The following is a 21,144-nucleotide window of genomic DNA, read 5'->3' as shown; positions in this document are numbered from 1 at the left end:
TAGTAGCGGCTCTGGGAGGTAGCAGTGAGAGAACAAAGGCTGTCACGATGAAGTACTCTGGAGATGGTAAGAGAAGTACTGGAGTAGCGATAGTTCAACACAGGCCACGAACTGAGAGCAGGCTGGAATAGCGGAGATAACTCGGAATAACAGCTGATGAGTCACAGGTGTAGTAGCGGCACTGAGTGGTAGCGATGAGAGAACTGGAGGTGTCACGATGAAGTATACTGGAGATGGTAAGAGAGGTACTGAAGCAGTGATAGTTCAACACAGGCCACGAACTGAGAGCAGGCTGGAATACACGCAAACCACAGGGAGAACAGGAACCAGAACCACAGACTGCAGGAAGTGAGCTTGAAGAACAGGCATCAGACAGGTGAATCCAGGAGGATTAAATAGTGCTCCAATAAGGCTTAGCCAATGAAAAGAGGAAGGAGGCCCTGAAGTGCAATAGACTTGTACCTGTGCAGATCTGATAATAGCTGAATGAATGAATGAATGAATGAATGAATGAATGGTGTCTGACGCTGAAACATGGCAGTTTCAATGGGATGTAGGTAACGAGACAGGTACCTGTTTGCAATTATTTGTAGGGGATATCCACCTATCAAGGAACTCAGACATTTATTTCCCCTGGGTATCATAACACCCATGGCCAACATAGTCAGATAGAGTATTCAAAAACTTTCTTACTGTCAAAGTGAACATGAACATAATAGAATACTAAATGCATGCTACATATCAACCATAATCAAGATTGCCTTATGTAAAACTCATATATATTAAAGAAAACAATGCACACTTTGCATTACAATGAGGTACCTACATCACTAGGCTCACATTTACTAAGGATATAAATTTGGGTCTAGGCCATTAAAACTTAAGAACCCCTGCTTGCTAAAGGACAAATCCCTGCTCCACCTTTTACTTGTAGCTAATGGTATATCCACAAAATTGTTATCTTCCTTTTTTCTATCTATTTTACTCTACCCACAAACTGTACCTTGTCCCACTGCGTCTGGCAGTCCCATCATGGCATCTCACCCACCCGCCTCTCCCTGTGTTTTTCTGCTTCCCTAAGATACTTTGCATATCCCCTCTCCAATTTCCTTTCTGCTCTCTCAAATAAATCATTAGTGTTATCATGCTGTGTAATGTGTAAACAGGAGTGTCCCCTACAAACTATTTGCCTTTCTCAGCATTTAGAATTAAAGGTCTTGCTTTTAATGGTGCAGGGATCCTATTTGTATAATGCAGAATAGATTCCAACGTCTAGAGCTTTTATCCATTTAAGCATCTTTAATATTTTACATTGAAAGAAAGAGGAATCAATCTCCTCTGTATCTAAGCTCTCATTCTGGGGCTCAAATAACATCACTGGCAGAAATGCTGAGAGAGAGAATCAGAGGAGGCAAAATACTGTATATGATAGGACTGAAGGAGGGGGGAGAGAGAAACGGGGCGAGCAAGAGACTTTCAGCACAGAGTGAGGGGAAAAATGGAGAGTTTAGTAGGGAGAGCGCAATAGACAGACACAAATGGAGTAATGATGCTTCAAAAGTGAATAAAAGTAAAATGTGTATTAGAGATAAAAGAGTTACAGTATAAATGTAGATATGTAGACAGACAGAAAGATGGAAAATAAAGATGAATGCTATAGGAAAGAAAATAAGTCCTTTCTCTAAGAGCTTACAGTCTAAAAAGATGTATTACGTTTTAGAACTTTATATCCCCACCTAAACCGACCCCAAGAAATTAAATTAAATATGTCCAGAATCGCCACCCAAAGAATCTTGGTAGTTAGAGATTGTTGCCATCATTATCCAATGGGTTGAGTGATGTCACCGGCTTTACCCAATAGGTGTGCCACAGCAAAATAATGCATAAGAATTTTAGGTGTCTCTGTTGAATGATAAATGACCTGGGATCTCACATTTGCATCAAGAAGTTTTCAATGTGGCTTTTGAAAATGTGCAGTGAGGGTATATGTCAAATATTGAGAGATTTGGGGATTTAGAAATACAGGAGACAGACGAAAAGGGCATCCTTTTGGTCTTCCTTAGACATGATAATACTGTAACTATATGATGAACAGCTCAGCCTAGGACTTGTTTGGAGCATATCTCTCAACCATCAATGCTGAAACTGTTGGGAGAACATAAGAGGTGCAGTACTGAATGTATGAGCACAAGTGTAGACAGATGTGGTGTCGAGAGTACTGATTGGGCGGCTGCCACAGTCATCCAGTCGGTGCTTTCTACACAAATTAAGTTACTTTATGTCAGAACTGCTGAAATAAAAAGTATTCTCACAACTGTGTCAGGAGAATTAGACATGATAGAGAAGGGAGTGGGGGAGAAGTACCTCATGAAAAGGTGTCCTGAACATCTGACCCCTATTGATCTGCTAGTTGAGAAGCAGAATGGTAGACAAGTATTTTGTTTTGGTGACATCCATTATAATGCTAGAGGAGAAGCGAGTGAAGGAAAGAAATTAAGTATTTCTAGGATAGTGAATGCAAGAAACAATAATCAGTTCTATACATTGGTGTGACAATAGGGATTGGATTGTCCTTATTTGTAAATGAGCCATTACCCACGTACATTGGGTCTTAAGCTTGTGGATCTACCAGGCTTAGAACATTTTCATATTATGAAATCTAGGGGGGGGGGGGGGGGTGGTGCTTCAATATGTCACTGCTACTATAAGTTTTCAAAATATAAAAGTGTTTGATTTCTGCAGAGTGCCAGAAAGTCACACTGGTGGTACATTCAGGCAACAGCTTTTGCAGCGCTAAGTTCCAAATGGGGAGACTAGATATGGTGAGAAGGGGGCTAGATGAGAGACAACAGTCCAGGCAAAAAAAGCAGAAAAGGGAGAAAAGCAATAAGCAAGAGGGAGAAGGCAAATGACATGGAACTACAAGAGGTCAAAATCATGGGAGCAAATGGACAATCAAATGGGGCAGGTGAAATCCAACAAGAAGGGTTGAAAAAAGGAACAGACAAAGGTGACAATTAAGAAGGAGGCAAGATCGAATGAGCTCAAACAGGAGACATGGAGGATTTGAGGGTATAAGGGAGGCAAGGATGGGCACAGACAAGAGACAAGGAGCACAGCAAAACGGGGTTGACAAGACGAGCAGACATAACTGGGACAGGCAAGAAGGTGCAAGGTCCGAAAATGGGTTTAGTGATGTCACCAGCTTTACCTAATAGGTCACAGCATAATAATGCATAAGAACTGTAGGTGGGTGTCTCAGAATAAATGATAAATGACTTTGGAGATGTTATAAAGACCTATGCAGATCATTTACGCTGAGCCTTCAATTTGTATACATGACCATTAGCGTGGACTAAATAATGAAGGATTCAGGAGCCAGTCTGTCAAATCTAGGAGTGAACAGGATATTTTAAAAAGTCAGGGAACTTTTGTAGCCATTAACATTAGTAGAAATGACTCCCAAAAGTTTGATACCAGCAGTAATTTATTTAGGCAACCTGGCTCCTAGGATTTATCCAAACCAGTCTCATATTTTTTCATGTGTGATAAATAAGATATTCCACCACATGCTCTCTCTCTCTGTGGTATTTCCCCTGAACATTTTTGTGCAATGGGTACTGTAAAGAGGGCGAGTTGTCACTTTTAAGGTTCTTCCAAAATTTGTACGTTCTCTTTTAGAAGAGAGGTCAGTTCTGTACTCATTGGTGGGAATGGTTTTGTGAACAAATCCGCAGAACTGTCCCAGGTGAAGTAGTTTAAAGACGTGGACTTGCCACAACATGTCACTAGTGACTTCACTGCTGGACAAATATTATGGATTTCTGGTGTACACGGAAGACTAATTGTGCATTTCGCTAAAGTGTTTTATGATTGCTTCCAGAGACACTGATGAAAATATTCTTTACTGACAATTTTATAACAATTTACCGACTACGAATAGTTTTTACTGACAAATTATTAATTCTAAAATGTAGTAAAAAGTTCTAATTTGTTCTTACGGACAGGCAAAGATTTGAATAAGTGTTTACTGCCAGTAACTTTGCAGGCAATTGAGAAACCATGATTAGAAGATTGTAGTAAAACACGCTAGTGTTATTACACTCTAAACTGCAAATATCGATATGTTTGTATATCGTATAACTGTTGTTCAGCACTGCAGAATATGTTCAAGCTATATAAATAAAGAATAGGAATGGTAAAGTATATGTCCTTCTCATATCAGTAGCTGTATTTGACCTTACAGAAGAGGATTCAGAAGCATTACTGCTCCATCCTTCCCTCCCTCCTTCCCTGCCTTTTTCTCTCTCTCCTCTGCTCATACACATTACTTTACGTGCATGGCTGGAAAATCCTGCAGCTCACTTTTCAAAACCGCGGGCTTGCTGAGGTAAGTCTTTTTCTTCCTGAAGACCATCACTCCTTTGTCTCCATGGAAACCTTGATTTCAATCAATGTATGTAACGGGAGAGTGGTACACCTCTTAGGCTCCTCCCTATCCCACACTGGAGAGAGGGATGGATAGGGGAAGGAGGGGGGAGAAGTTGAATAGAGCCGGCTAGTTTTTCAGCCTCCAATGGGACATTGTCGGGCTGACACCCACTGCACAACATTGTAAACAGAGATGCCCCAATGCCTCTCTGTGACCCAGCAAATGCGACCACTTTTGGTCACTTGAGGAGCTTCTCAGTAGATGCTATAAGTTGTTCCTTCCAGAACGATGTTGACCTGAAGCCATCTCCACAGTTTATTAAGTTCTAGTTCCACTCTGGAACATTTTCCTTACTGCCTGTTTTGTTTGGAGGGTCTAGATACCCACCCTGGATCCCTTTTCCCTCACCAGGATTTTTTTCATTGGGCATTTCTGGAGATATGATTTCAGATTTCTCATAGAGGATTTTAACTTGGGTGGACGAAGAACTGGAGACCAGGGTGATTTGCATGCCCAGTGCCACGGACCCCGTGCTGGGGGAAAGTGGCCTGTCATGGGGATCCAGGGAATGGAACTGTTTGCGATTGCTGTGGTTATTGTACTGTTTGTAGCTGTCCTCAAGCAATTTGGGATATTGGAACCTATGTCAATGGAAGGTAATTAATCACCATTTATATGTTACTCCTTATAATTTCTCTGCTTGTATGAATCTGTTTACCTACCAGATAGGACTTTAATGAGGGAAAAGTTAACAATAGCAGTATAGTACATGGGAAATACAAGTCACGGGGGATTTTTAATCCTTTCTTCCTGTGGCTCAAAATGCTAAGGTATGGTCGATATATGTCCCTAAAATAACCTTGATGTTTGTAAGCATTACTCTGATTACTGAACACATAATAAGGGCATAATAAGAGATTCACCAACTTGTTAATAGATTAAGTAAAGATGTAATAACATGTTTGGATTGCAGGTTTAAAGATTTTATAAGATTTTGTCTTCTGCCCACAGAACAAACATAGAAAGAAAACTAATATTTATCTAGTACACGCCAATAATAACTCCTAAGTGGCACACACAGGAAGCAGTGAGAGCTGGCATCTAGAACAGCTTTTTTTGTGTAAATCAATCTACAATGATGAGGAATGTGAATCAGCAGCTGAAGGAAAGGGAGATTTCTGGGCTATATTGCAGGGTTGTAGTGTTCAGTAAGTGTGGCCCAACACAGGAATCATCCAATGCCAAAAAGCTCTGCGCAAGACTGGTACATCTGAAGCTCTGCTAGGGAAGCTTAATACTTTCTCCACGGAAAGCTGAGCCTACACAGTACACACTAAAAATTGACTATAATGTTTCAAATATAACTAGGAAAGCAGGTTAGATAAGTACACAAACATATATGGGAATTGCTTAGACAGACAACTAAACTAAGATCACAATAGCATTTAACACACAGCAATCTTATGAAAACTTATATGAGAATAAATATATTATTTGGAATGCCCCAAAGAAAAACAATGTAATAATACAAAAAAGTGAGTATTAATGGATTATAAAAAAAATAAAGTGTGCATACGAAAAATAGGAAAAATAACAGAACACAATACAGCAGAAATCAGAATGAATGACACAAAAACATACATTATCTGTAGATTATTAATACAGAGAAGTGTGAAACCCATTATAAAGCACAAGATATAAGTTAGATTGCACCACCAAATGCACTGCGTTTTAATGCTGGATACAGATTTACTATCCTAAGCATGTGTGCCTGTTTCTGTGTGTTTTGGATTGGATCTGCGAGTTGGCTGACGACCCCCATTGACATATGTGTGGTCATTGGTTGGCCCTTAAATAAATTGACAGCATGTGCAGACATTATAATTCCAATTTGATTGTATGAATCACTGCAATTTGATTTGATCTGTGCAATTAGACCCTCCACATGTCACCAAATTATTTGCAAATTCAATTACATTGCATCATGTGCAGACACATCAATCTGACCCACCTCATTCGGAAGATAATTGTCTACTCTCAAACTTAGCACTGACTTTTTAACTGAATGAACCTTGGCTCAATGATTTAATATAAAATCAGCCTGTAAGTTAATTAATTAAGCTTAAGTTACTTTAATAAAAAGAAAAGCCAGTGCTAAGTCCAGGAGCAGACAAATATCTACCAGATGCAATGGTTCACAGACACAAACAAGAGATATGTCATGTACAAGCAGACACAATAGAGCCAGTAGAACACTTTGTGCTAGTGGTGGCATTGCTCCAGGACGACCAGTTCTGTCCTAGGATAGCTCCATTAGCCGAGCTCCAGAGCCAACACAAGCTCCAGGGTGCTTCCGGAAACTCTCTTCTCACAACTCCATCTCTGGAGCTATTCATATATTTTGTTTATGTTCATTGCCCATTTTAAGTAAATGTAGTATGATTAATGGCATTGTCTAACCAATGTTATTTGGATACAAATGTTAGTCCAATTTTACATTTATTTCAAAATGTTAGTCTAGAAGAGAGAGAGGAGCAGCTATAGAAGCTGAGCTCCAGCTCCAAGTCCGGAGCCGTGATCCACGCTGATCCCAGCTCCATCATGCCAGAGGACAACATGTCTTGTATTTAAAAGGCTATTAAAAAAAAATAAAAAAACACGATTATTTACATAAAAGAGCTACTCATAACATTTTCAAACTCCAATGTAAAAGTTTTAGGAGCTTAAAAGAACAGAAAATATTTCAGATAATGATTATGATGGTCGGCTGGGCCGGGGGGCGGGGGGGGGGGGTTTGGGTGATGTACACACAGCAGAATTTAGGGATTTTTCTCTATTTAGTTATCTTCCAATTTATCTAGTTTTATTATGTGTTATTGTATACTACTCATAACAAAATGACACTGGACAATTAAGGTTTTTGTCGTGTGTGTGTGTGTGTGTATGCCAGTGCCTTATTGAATAGTTATTAAACAAAAAAGTATGCAGCTTTTAATCAATGCACTCTTCATGGAAATCCTAGAACTGGGACACACCCACCACTAACTCTCTGCGTGCCCGATAAAATTATTCCACGGCTGCACACAGGCATTAGCTCACCATTCATTCCCATGAAGGGTATGTTTACAGAAGAGAACACGACATTTCGGGGGAGGTAACCGAACAGCTAAAGAAGGCGGCCCCTCCGTTCTGTGCTTGTATCAATAACCATACCCATGGGGATAGGTGACTAGTACCTCTATGCAACGTTTGAACAATATTTCTTTATGGAAATAAGCAAACATATATACTAATTTAAAGAACCTTGTATACTATACTTGTATCATTTTCAATCCATGCGAGTAAATATCAGAATACGCACTTCTAGCAGTCACAGGCCTACTAAGTGGAATGCAGTGTTTTACATTATCTGATACTACGCTATTTTTACAGTTAAATCAGATGATAGTAAATGTATTTTAGATGTTCTGTCTCACCAACTAATATTTACACACAACACTTAGGGGGGGGAGTTCAATTGGCGGCGATGTGGCACGCGGACATCGCACCCAGAACATTGCCGGCAATTATGGTAGAAATCGCCACTCATTTTTCTTTGCACCTCTATGGGGTGAGTAAAATCTCCGCCGCAAAGTGTCCCATGGACATTCCGGAGACACTTTACGGCTTACTCAATTCCCCCCTTAGTGGCTAAACAACATGCAGAGAACAGCAGTTCATTACATAATGGCAGTATGAGGATTACATCATAGCAGTCAACAGTGAAGTTCTAATATTACATATACTATGTCATTTTACAACATGTCTAAAATCTACTGAGATGCCAACTGGGCAAGACCCCCATAAAATCACCTTTGATAAAAAATACTACAACTGCCAGTGACATTAAGGGCACACCATTTAATGCATGTTTTTTTAATTGATTTATTGTTTTATTTTATTCTTTTAGATTCCATTTAACCCTACCTGCCGTTAATGCACTAATCATTCTCATAAAAGGCAATTCCTCTAACCACCACTCTATAATTTAGTGCATTGCTTCCTCTAATTCCTCTTACTACCCTTGAGTTTGTCTTTGTCCAGCTTCAGAGAACGATTATATGCATTATTTGTAGCCAGATTCTGGCCTAGCGGGAAAAAAAACCATTGAAATTGTGTTTAAACTTTTTCAAATTGGGCATTTTTTTCTCTTCCATTACTTTTTGTCTTCCATCTGAGAGTCTGACAGCATACTTAGTGCCGTACCAGAAAACGGTCTCATTGCATCCTTCTGGTATTCCATTTCTGTTAGACACGTCAGAATCTTTGCTAAAATTCTTTCTGTTCTAGACTTGATTGCTGTATGATTCCTACATCATCAGCCACACTGACTCGGCTAAATGGCATGTGGCAAGGAAGGAGTTAAACGCTAGAGGGTATCCCCCAATACGAACGCCTCCCCTAACAATGCGTCATTTTACAAAGGAAACTCTATCCTGGTCCCGAATGTAATGCATATTCCAATCCCTTGCCTGCAGCTGGGTCTATTTTTAGTAAGGGGGGTTAGGATTTGCAGGAAAGTAGAGGAGAGTGCGCTGAAAGATGACACTGCAGTCAGCCTGGTTATATATGGAACGTCAGAGTATCAGGGCATGGGCAATCCCAATGCACTACGAAAAACATTGGCCTCTCAAAAAAATATTGACTTCTTCAAGGAAATGTAGTGATGCAAGTCTTAAATTCACAGGCTCACTATAATTAATGCTTAAACACTATGGGAGTTAGGGATAAGTGGAGGAAATTGGAAAGTAAAAATATAGAGAAAAGTCTAAAAAAAACAAAGGTAACAAAATACTACCACTGCAACACAGTAATTACTTCTTGTTCAATATCATTTGAGACCTGGCTTTGTAATAAATGTGTCAAACTGGCCATGTGTACAGAGCTAGTAGGAAGAACACAAAATAATAGCAGGTCTGGAGAGAACTAATCTGGGATAACGTTACAATAGGAAAGTGGAAGAATAGAAGCATCTATCAGTTGTATGGTGTGTAGAGTCATTGTGTTAGACACCAGGGGCCATGATGAAGAGTTGCACTTATGTAAATTTCCGTGGCGTAAATTTGCACTGAGTATACTCACAAAACTAAATAGATGCAGACTTGCCTGTATACGGTACTTGTGCTCCTTATGATTTGAAGAAGCAGGAAGGGGCGTGCAAAAGCAGGCCGAGTACAGTAAGGGCCTGTTCGTGCAAATGTGACTCATGCAAACCTGCAGAAACATGCATATACTATTGTTCTTATGCACCGGTACTCCTGTTAGGAGGCACACCTTTTACTAGAGGGCAGATACAAATACACACAGATGATGATGACTTGGTGTAAACCACGGGCATATGTTGCCATGAGGAGCCGGACGCATCTCGAGATGTGAACTGCTCTGCATACGGGCGAAGTACTACTTGTACATGTGCTTTATTAAGACTTATTTACGTCCATTTTGCGTTTATCAGACCCAGGTTAGCACTGTGCAGTATTCAGCAATGGAAATAGCCGGCATGATATGTAGCTGCTTAGTGATACATACCAGCAATAGAATGAGAGGGACAGGGATGGAGATTAGAGACCTCTATTATGTCAAGGCCAGTAGAACATATCGCAGCATCATGAAGAAGAGACATAAAGACCAGTGCAGTCCAAGGTTTTCACAGCATAGTCTACACTTATGTAGCCATCACTATGAATGTTCTCAAGATACCTGCAGGCCACAGAAAAGCCTTGTAAGGTCACATACAGTAAACACGCAGTTAACCAGCCTCATCATCATCATCCTCTATTTATTTATATAGTTCCACTAATTCCGCAGAGCTGTACAGAGAACGCATTCACATCAGTCCATGCCCCATTGGAGCTTACAGTCTAAATTCCCTACATACACATACACACACACACACACACACACACACACATTATCTGATACTGGTGCGCCCTATGCTGCAAAAAGAGAGTCAAGCTGCGCGTAAAACTTTTGTATCTCATGGGACACCATATAACAATGACTTTGCAAAAAGTACTGTAATATTATTATTATTATTATCTGGAACAGAGGTGGGCGTGTGTGCTTTAAATGCCAGAGCTGATTTTTAGTCCCAGTTCGGCCCTGCTTTGGGGCCCTCTAGGGATTTCCCTGGTGGGCCAGTCCGACCCACAGTAATACATTTCTCTACACTGACACATACTAATGCAGGTCTCACACACACTGACACACACTAATGCAGGTCTCACACACACACTGGCACACATCAATGCAGGTCTTGTGCACATTGGCACACACTAAAGCAGGTCTCACGCACACTGGCACACACCAATGCAAGTCTTGTGCACATTGGCACACACCAATGCAGGTCTCACGCACACTGACACACACCAATGCAGGTCTCACGCACACTGACACCAATGCAGGTCTCACGCACACTGACACCAATGCAGGTCTCACACACACTGACACACACCAATGCAGGTCTCACGCACACTGACACACACTAAAGCAGGTCTCACGCACACTGACACACACCAATGCAGGTCTCACGCACACTGACACACACTAAAGCAGGTCTCACACACACTAAAGCAGATCTCACACACACTGGCACACACCACTGTAGGTCTCACGCACACTGGCACACACCAATGCAGGTCTCACGCACACTGGTACACACCAGTGCAGGTCTCACGCACACTGGCACACACCAATGCAGGTCTCACGCACACTGGCACACACCAGTGCAGGTCTCTTACAATGTAAAATGAATTTGTTTGCAGACATAAACTGTCACTAGTTCAAACTCTACACAGAGCTTTTGTGCAAAGCAAAGTCTGCTGCTTATCAATTGAGGAAATCAAGTAAACTGGGAAAATCAGTGGTTTTGTGTTTTTCCTTGAGTTTTATGTTTATTCTTGTGAACTTTTATGAGGCTGCACTTTATACAAGATTGTTTACTTTGATACAGTTTACATAGAGAAGCTTAGTTATTTTTTGGGAATATGCAATTTTTGATATATCACAGATATCTGTCACACACACAACGCTGTTTTAGTTTTAACTTGAGTAATTCCAAGGTTATCTTGTTCAAGCCACAATTTAATTTATTTATTATAAAGTGCATAACTTATTGAATAGTTATTTATATATAATTATTTTGCTGATAAAGTTTGCATTATTTATTTTAATTAATGTTTAAAACAAGTTTGTTTTCCTCCACTTCCCCTCCTCCCTCTTTACCCCCTCTCGTCTGCCTCTCTCTTCCTCATTTTACCTGGATAAGAATGGCCTCTGTGCAAGGACGTACACCTAATATTGAGAGTCCCCCCCTCCCCCTCCCTTCCTTTCCCTTCACTCCCCTAACAAAAACATATATATCCCCAACCTTACATGGTCTCTCTACGATCTTGGAATGATTCTCACTTTGCAAGAGGAAGCAATTATGAAAGTTGTCACCCAGTCGCAAAGCGGATCACAGACGCCATGGCGACTATGCTAGTATTAGATCTGCGTCCAATATCCACTATACTTCAGAAGCAGGCTACTCTGTGTATCATCTGCTTCACTAAGAAGCATATTATTATTATTATTGTAGATTTTTAAGGCACCACAGTGCTCCACAGCGCCGTACAGTAGGGAAGACAAGGACATACATAAAACAAGACATACGTAAAACAAGAACACACAAGGCAAACAAAATAAATGGAGACATAAAAACAAAGGATATGGAGGACCCTGCTAATTAGAGAGCTTACATTCTAAAGGGAAGAAGGCACAGCTGAAACAAGAGGAGCGAGTGTGGCTCAGAGTGGAGATTGGTATAGTTTTGAGGGTGCATTAGTGTGAATAGTGTTATCGAGGATAAGGTCACCTCTAAAAAAAGAGATGGGTTTTCAAAGAGCATCTAAAGATTTGAAGGCTGTGGGAAAGTCTGATTGAGAGTGGTAGGGAATTTCATAAGTGGGGGAGCAGCATGGGAGAAGTCTTGAAGACAGGAGTGAAAAGTGATTATCAGAGACGAGACAAGGCGCAGGTCAGAGGTAATAGCGCTGACAACCTGTTTGAAAACTAAGGGAGGTCATTGCAACATGGCTTATCCTGCTTGGACTCTTCTGAGGATATGCGATTTCTAATTACGCCACCAATATTTTTGGAGCATATTTCCTGTTTTGCTCACACAATCAACTTGGTAGTACAGAACTTTTAAAAAAATTACAATGACATGCAAGAGATGTTGTCTGTGTAAAAAATTACAATGACATGCAAGAGATGTTGTCTGTGTCCCGAAATATTTAGGGTCATTTTCGGGATTCTGCAACAGCATGTAGGAGAATGCAGCAGCTGCAAGAAGAATAGAAATTAGGGGGAATGTACTTTAGTCCAACGTAGTGGCGAATACTTTCTGTGGGCAAGGTGCTGAAACCACTCGAAGTAGTCACCTGTGAAGAGAGTGCAGACACTGTTAGCTTGAGTCAAGTGATTTCCCTAATCAGACTTTTTGAAAAGCAGCTAGAGAAATTGAAGGAGGAAATGAAACAAAGCAATTCCGCTAATTATGTTGGACTTTATTCAGTTCATTTTACTTAGGCAAAGTTCTTATAGTACTGAAAGGGTGGTAGATATTGTTGTGGTCTATATATTCTTTGTAAAATATGCATGAACTTTATATGAATTATTCTTTATGTCAGCACCAGTTATGACCAGTAATTAATGAACCAATAGTCAATCTTGATGAATTTCCTGATCCAAGATAAAACCGTTTTTCTGGTTGTAAAATGAGCGATTCAACTCTCCTTTTTTTATAGTATCTTCAACTACTACAGCCCAAGAAAGATTATGTAAATATAACATATCATCAGTATGTACTCTGAATTTTAGTAAATGTTTCCAAGGAAGAGATTCCCCACAGATGTGTTAGTAACAAACACACTTTAAGCTGCATTCCCAGGTAGGGTGAAAAAGTCACCCTATCAACTCTAGATGGTTTTAAATTCTCTTTAGACTCGGATTTGTCTTTTAGATACAAGAAACAGTTGCACTAGGTGTCTGGTAACCCTAACTATAGATTATAAGCATATTGCTACAATCAATGAGTAGAGATGTCAAAAGTTAGAATTACATAGTTTCAAGCTAACCTTAATGAGTAGGGCTCTACATGACCCCCTAAAGTACAAAGGACAAGTACCACTCGTCTTCTGCATTTAAAGGGTTAAGAAAATCCATAGATCACTTCCCACCGTGATATGTGGGTTTTCTGATAATGCTTTCCGGCATGAGGAACGTCCGTGCACATACACACCGGCACCACAGCATGCAGGCGCACTGTCTATTAAAATCAATGAGAAATGCCATGGATCTTTTATAGTCTCTATCTCCCCATCCCTGGCACATAGAAAATTGCCTCTTTCAAATGATGGGACCCTTGTTTATTTATTGCCTGCTGATTGTATTTGGTCAGCGGGCAATAAATAAATATATGATGAGGCCAAAAGTGCTCAGCACTTGGGAAAGAAAAGCCTTAGCAGCAAAGGGGTTAACTAGCCCCAGCGCTAACCAGCCTGGATCGATTCTCTCTGTAAGAGAGAAACCACAAGTGGGGGGGTGGGCATAGTGAAAACCAACTGCCAGGTTAGTCAGCACAGAGCTGGTGCCTGTATTAAAGGTGAAGAGGGGCAAGACAATGGCAGAGGCTCTTTCCGACTACCCTGAGCAGTAAGAGCCACTATACCTAAAATGTAAAGCTAAAAAAAAAAGACACTCAAAACATCTATTGCAAAACTAAAGTTTAATTGAGGAAAATACACACCACACCCACCACCTCATTTAAGTGCATAACAACAAGAAACTTTCTTCCATCTAACCAAGTTGAAGCACTGATTGTGATGTTCCCATCCCGTGATGCCCTCCTTCACACTCCTCTGTATTGATTTGACATAGCTGAAATTTACACTATTAGCTTTATGAATGGCTGTATGGTAAACCAATCAGAAGTCTGGAAGACAAAGCCTCATGCTTCTGATTAGTTGACCAGGGAAGGAGAGTCTAAGAGACTTACAGTTATGTTCATTTACCCCCTGTCGGCGCTAGTGTGAGTATAAAGGTTTTTGGGGGGGTTTTACAGGGATTTATCAGGAGTCATCTTTTTTCAACTTATATTTGGATTATGTCAGATCAATAAAGAACAGTTAGATGGGGTTTCATTGGGTGGGATATGCACAGTCTGTACTTATGGAAAAAAAACAAGATATTCGTTTTTATGGATTTTTTTTAATCAAAATTTGTATAAGCTAGGTGGTTGGGAGTAGTGTGTTTTAGTTCAATTAAAGTTTATTTTTTTCTACATGGTGAGTGTATTGTTTTTTATTGCTTTATTAGCCTTGGGGTTCCATGCTCTTATTACCCAGAATACTACCGCCAAGAGGAGTCTGAGCAGGGTTGGTAACCTCTATAAGGCCCCTAACCACTGTAATACAGGCACCAGCTAAAACCAGCTGGACCTGGGGCTGGTTATAAAATTTGTAAGGGGGAGGGGCACACGCTGCCAAATTTAAAGATGATATATTTAAGATTATAGTTTTCAGAGCACCACTCCTGTCAACCTAATACCGGTACTGGGATCCATGGTTTCAGGAAGCTTAATAAAATAGGGGTCTTTTTTTTTTTTTACCAGAAATCACATCTTGCTGTGCCTGTAACCTGGATAATAACAGATATTGAGTTATTGGTCAACATATTCGGTACAGATGGTTATCCAGTCCACTTTGAAATATTATAGGGAATGATTATATGAAGATAAGGGAGAAAAAGAAACTGTGGTGTGTTCAAAAAAAAACTTACAAAAATCAATAGGGGCATGTGGTAGGTAATAGTTACAGAGAGCGGTTACATTAGCAGGAATGATAGATCTTTAATTACTTGGTATAATTCATGATCCTCATTCACTCTTACAATTAGTTAGTGTTGCAGGTAAACTGTATAGGATGTGACTATGTGATCCTGTTTTGCAGACAGCAGTGACAGTGAATTGGAACTATCGACAGTACGTCACCAGCCAGAGGGACTGGAACAGCTCCAGGCTGTCACCAAATTTACAAAGAAGGAACTTCAGTCCCTATACAGAGGATTTAAAAATGTGAGCATGCAGTCCCCGATATTGCCCCCACTCATTTTGTCATGATCTCTGTCAGGTGTTACATACTTCCAGCATTGCCTCCCAATGTAACATATGATTTTATATTACCATCAAAATTCTATGTTACACTACCTCACTATGTGTCACATTCCCTGTCTGTCAGATGATACTGCCTCCTACATAACATATTACACTGCCTCACTATGTGTCACATTCCCTGTCTGTCAGATGATACTGCCTCCTACATAACATATTATACTGCCTCACTATGTGCCACATTCCCTGTCTGTCAGATGATACTGCCTCCTACATAACATATTACACTGCCTCACTATGTGTCACATTCCCTGTCTGTCAGATGATACTGCCTCCTACATAACATATTACACTGCCTCACTATGTGTCACATTCCCTGTCTGTCAGATGATACTGCCTCCTACATAACATATTACACTGTCTCACTATGTGTCACATTCCCTGTCTGTCAGATGATACTGCCTCCTACATAACATATTACACTGCCTCACTATGTGTCACATTCCCTGTCTGTCAGATGATACTGCCTCCTACATAACATATTATACTGCCTCACTATGTGTCACATTCCCTGTCTGTCAGATGATACTGCCTCCTACATAACATATTACACTGCCTCATTATGTGCCACTTTCCCTGTCTATCAGATGATACTGCCTCCAATATTACATATTATACTGCCTCACTATGTGCCACATTCCCTGTCTGTCAGATGATACTGCCTCCAATATAACATATTATACTGCCTCACTATGTGCCACATAGCACTTTCCCTGTTTGTCAGATGATACTGCCTCCTACATAACATATTATCTCACTATGTACCACATGACACTTTCCTTTTCTATTACTATCTGGTTACACTGCCTCCTATAGAACATATTATACTGCCTCAAATGTGAGGTGTTATTCCCTTCTCTGTGACTAGTGATATTTCTCTTTCTCTAATATCAGATGAAGGTATGCTCCTCTGTGACTATTGATAATAATCTTTCTCTAGTGTCAGGTGAAGACACTCTGGTACTGGTGATATTCCTATCTCTGGTGTCAGGAAAATACTTTCATCTGTGACTGGTGATAGTCATCTCTCTAGTGTCTGGGTGATTATACTCTCTTCTGTGACTGGTGATTATACTCTCTCTAGTGTCTGGGTGATTTTACTCTCTTCTGTGACTGGTGATTATACTCTCTCTAGTGTCTGGGTGATTATACTCTCTTCTGTGACTGGTGATTATACTCTCTCTAGTGTCTGGGTGATTATACTCTCTTCTGTGACTGGTGATTATACTCTCTCTAGTGTCTGGGTGATTTTACTCTCTCTAGTGTCTGGGTGATTTTACTCTCTTGTGTGACTGTTGTCAGTCCTCTCTCTAGTGTCAGCGTGATGGTACTCTCCTTTGAGACAATCTTCTTTCTATAGTGTCAGGTAAAGAAACACTCTCTGTCAAATGGAAGACATTCTCCTCTGTAACTGGTGATACTAATCTCTCTATTGTCAGGTGAAGGTACTCTCCTCTGTGTAGGTTATATTAATCTCTCCATGACTGGTGGAGGTACTCTCTTCTTTGACTTGTAATAATCCTCCAGTATTTAATTTTATTATGTTTAAAGGTAATAACTGTCTCTAGTGACAGGTGGCGATATTTGCTCCAGTGGTAATAACCGTCTTTCTAGTGGCGTATAATGATATTTTCTCCAGTGATAATAGTCTGTAGTGACAGGTGACATTAATCGCTCATTACTGTCTCTCTAGTGACAGATAATAGTATTCTCTCACATGGGGACAACTTTCAATCTAGTGGCTGATGGAGATAATTGCCTCTAGTTACAGGTTTTGATCTTCTAATATATTTACAGCTAAACTCATCTGTTTCTTTTCAGGAGTGCCCACTTGGATTGGTGGATGAGGAAACTTTCAAATTAATCTACTCACAGTTTTTTCCCCAAGGAGGTCAGTGAATTCTGGTAATTCTGTATATTGTTTGTCATATCTCTCAGCTAAGCGCAGCCAGTCTTTCACCATTGTGTATATTGTTGTAGAGAACAGAGACAACATCTCTGATACAGTACTAAATAGAGCTATTATATGATTATACTAATTAGAAACCAATTAATGGCACTTCCTTTTGGATAACTATTGTTATACTGATTATATACTGACTGGTGATAGTATGGACAACATTAGTTCCTATTTTAGCAATACAACCAGATTGGAATGGGAACTTAAAGTGACCCTAGAAAAAATTCTGAGAGTGACTTCACATAGGCGGGACCAGATCAACTGTAGTCAGGTCACACAGTTACCGCTATATCCACATCAGTGGTAAGCAAGGCCAGTGCAACACACACTTGTAGGTGGAGTCACTAACTCACAAGTAGGCGGAGCATTGTACTGGTAGGTGGAGCAACACAAGGAGGCAGAACACCAATGGGTGGAGTACACTCATTGTTTATGTAAGTGGTGTAGCTGAATTCAGCAGCAGGGAGTTCCCAGGATTAGCATTGAAGTTATAGTAGTTGGGTCTGGGAATTCTCCTTGCTATTACATGAAGCCTGGCCACTGTAATACAGCTCATACTTAATGGGGTCTGATCAGTTACCACTGATTCTAAATTCTCCCTGTGTCAAAAACTTTATGATGTCCCAGCTATAGTGGTGGGCATGCCCTTGCACCTAAAAAGAGATTCCACATTCCCAATGCCTTTTATACCTCATCTTGGGGGCAAGGGAAATAAAAACACATATTTTAAATATAACTGTAATTAACTACCTGTAAACATTAGCATCAACAATACAAGAAATGCTAACATGCAATGTTTGAAAGTAAAATGTAGCATTTCAACCTTAGAAGATTACACTAATGTGGGAGATTAAGCTTCCTAGGCTGGCTGTCATCCTGCTACTGGACATACAGAGAGCTCTTACTGGGGACATATTCTCCGTAGTAGTGTAAAACACAGATCACATCTCCAACGCCTGCCTCCTGCACCCAAGATATTAGCGTACCCCAGCCCTGGTGGTGAGAGTGCTGTGACTCCCAGAAGTGTTTCTACCCTCCCAATGACCTCTGTACCTTTTCTTGTGGGCAGGGGTGGCTTTCCAACATGAAAAATACATATTTTTAAGTGACTACTTGTAAACACTAGCATCAACAATTCAACAGGTGCTGTTTTTGTTTGAAATAAACAAAAATACTCCCATGAATGTGCCATGCAAATTGTATAGCAAGTAAGACGAAGCAGGTATTGTACTATTTTGCATAATAATTTGGCCTGTACTAGCGATATATAGGCTATACAATACAGAGAGCATCCTAGTGACCGATATAAAATACAGAGAACATCCTAGTGACCATCATACAATACAGATAGTATCCCAGTGATCACCATACAATACAGAGAGCAACCTAATGATCACCGTACAACACAGATAGCATATTAGTGACCACCACATAATACAGAGAGCATGCATGTAAACTCCATACAGAGAAGTAACACATTACTTCTGGCAGGGAGGACTGACTGCAGAATGAACATCATAGTAATAGTGAAGTATTATTAATATTGAATATTAAATTTAAAATCTTCTTTGATTTTGTGTGTGTCAGAGGCGGAGCAAAGGGTCAGTGTTGATGACCGTTATTGTTTATTTCAATTCCTTGAAAACATGTGAAACTAATCAAATCAATATTGTGTGACAGAACAGGCAGAGTAGCGGCAAAGAGTGGGTGGGAGAACATACAGAAAGCACTCCACAGGCACACAAAAATAAAACAAGTGCAAATTGCTATCTAAAATTTATGTAAGATAGTCTAAGAAAATAAAAGTAATTAGAGGTCTTTTTATTAAACTGTGATGAGCCAACAATCCAGGGAAAACAGCCCTGGCATGGTAAACATCAGCTGCAGTACATTTTGTATCAATGGTGTATGCAGCAATTCAAAATAATACTTACTGCCACTGTGAGGATACCGGGTTTAACGCAACCTTCTGCGCCGCACAGCTGGCCTACCCAGTACCTATCCAAGGTTCAAAATCACCCAGGCAAATATCTGAAATAAAACAAATAAGTTTACTTAACAAAATGGTAGCACCAAAAAGCAATAAACATATTTAAACAATAACTTGAAAAACTACAGTCTGGCACAGACAACATACAGAGTATAATGAAAACACCTCACCAGTACCCTTGTCACTTTCAGGGACTGTTGTCTATCAATCCAAGCTTATCCCCCTCTCTCCTTTAAGGCTACCAGCAAAGGTAGCGGCCCTGAGTCACTGCCACTCCGCTTTTGGCGGACACACAGCTCCCCAAGACCTGGAGAGGTAGATCAGGGCAACGGCAGTACTACAGAGACTGATTGTACCTTTCCTGTCAGTGGCAGGGATCTATATCTCAATGCCAGCCTGACTTCAGCTATGACTTGGTAGTGAATGCCAATTTGCTGTCCTCTGTAGCTGTCTTTTAAGCCCAAAAATGACCACATCAGCAATTTCAGGAAATGCCTGATTGGTCCTTTTCTGTGTTTACCTTTTCACAGGTAAACATACAGACAAAGGGGTAGCACATAAGCCACTCCTGAATTAATTAGGGACAGGTATTGTTCTGTGGCTATACAGCAGAGTTTGTTTAAACAGGAGAGATCACAATCCAGACACATTTACATTTAAATACACAATGCAGTACTCTGTAATTAAACATAGAGCTCTGTCTGTGGACCTTTTCCCTATGCTAGCACACACAGACCCACAGCTAAACAAAGACAAGAGACTCCCTGGTCATACAGGACTGGTGGACAATAATCCTTTTGCCTAGGCTGAAACAACAGACTTGTCTGCAAGATAACAAAACATGCTGGCTGGCATTTTAACTACTTTCAAAATAGAATATATACAAGCTTAAATATGACTGACAAATATGGGGAACCAGAGGGCCAATTTTTTTTATATGTTTTTATAGTCTGCAGTTTGTGAGAAACGAGGTGCAGACAGGTTGAGGTGATATTAATACCTCGTTTCCCCACAGCCACCTACTAGCCACCAATGTTAAATAGACCCCCTAAGAGAGACAAAAAAGCTGTTATTAAACTGCATTATGCGGCAGTGGATGATTTGTAAGGTAACATCATCAGTCCCTCCTTCCTTACTGCACTGCGCATTCATTAGGTATGGTGGCAGCTAATAGAGAATATTCTCTAAATCAAATTGTCATTTGATTTATTTTCCTGTCACACTGCAGTACACGGAACAGGAGCATCACATTACCAGTACTGGCAGGAGCTCTATTTCTAGTAAAAAGGATATTTAAGAAGAAAGCCTCAGACAGGGATGTCCAAAAATTACTGGAAGAGGTCTCCTGAAGAACAGCTCTTCCATGCATTAAAGCAAAACTTAATGATTGTGACACATTTCATTAGAAAAAGAAAAGAGCTAACATCCTATACACCATCTACAGTGACAAGGAAAGGCTCAGGCCATGGTCACTTTTTATTAATACCTGTCCTGCCACTGTTCATACTACA

General features: G+C 40.2%; 1 protein-coding gene across 5 annotated transcripts in view; it reads left to right on the top strand.

Moving 5' to 3' along the window:
- Positions 1-21,144, top strand: part of KCNIP3 (potassium voltage-gated channel interacting protein 3) — a 91,793-nt gene that overhangs the window by 52,577 nt on the left and 18,072 nt on the right. For 4 of the 5 annotated variants that reach the window (XM_075207373.1, XM_075207372.1, XM_075207371.1 and 1 more), the window contains 2 exons: positions 15,463-15,587; positions 17,505-17,574. In XM_075207373.1, coding sequence (XP_075063474.1) covers positions 15,463-15,587; positions 17,505-17,574 — 195 coding nt within the window. Of the gene's footprint in view, positions 1-4,939; positions 5,089-15,462; positions 15,588-17,504; positions 17,575-21,144 lie in introns of those variants that run through there. The other variant, XM_075207375.1, reaches the window with a different exon arrangement.

This window comes from Mixophyes fleayi, chromosome 4 (assembly GCF_038048845.1).
Source record: "Mixophyes fleayi isolate aMixFle1 chromosome 4, aMixFle1.hap1, whole genome shotgun sequence".
NCBI classification, from domain to species: Eukaryota; Metazoa; Chordata; class Amphibia; order Anura; family Limnodynastidae; genus Mixophyes; species Mixophyes fleayi.
The sequence above is the reverse complement of the archived record's forward strand: the minus strand, read 5'-3'. Positions and strand labels throughout refer to the sequence as shown.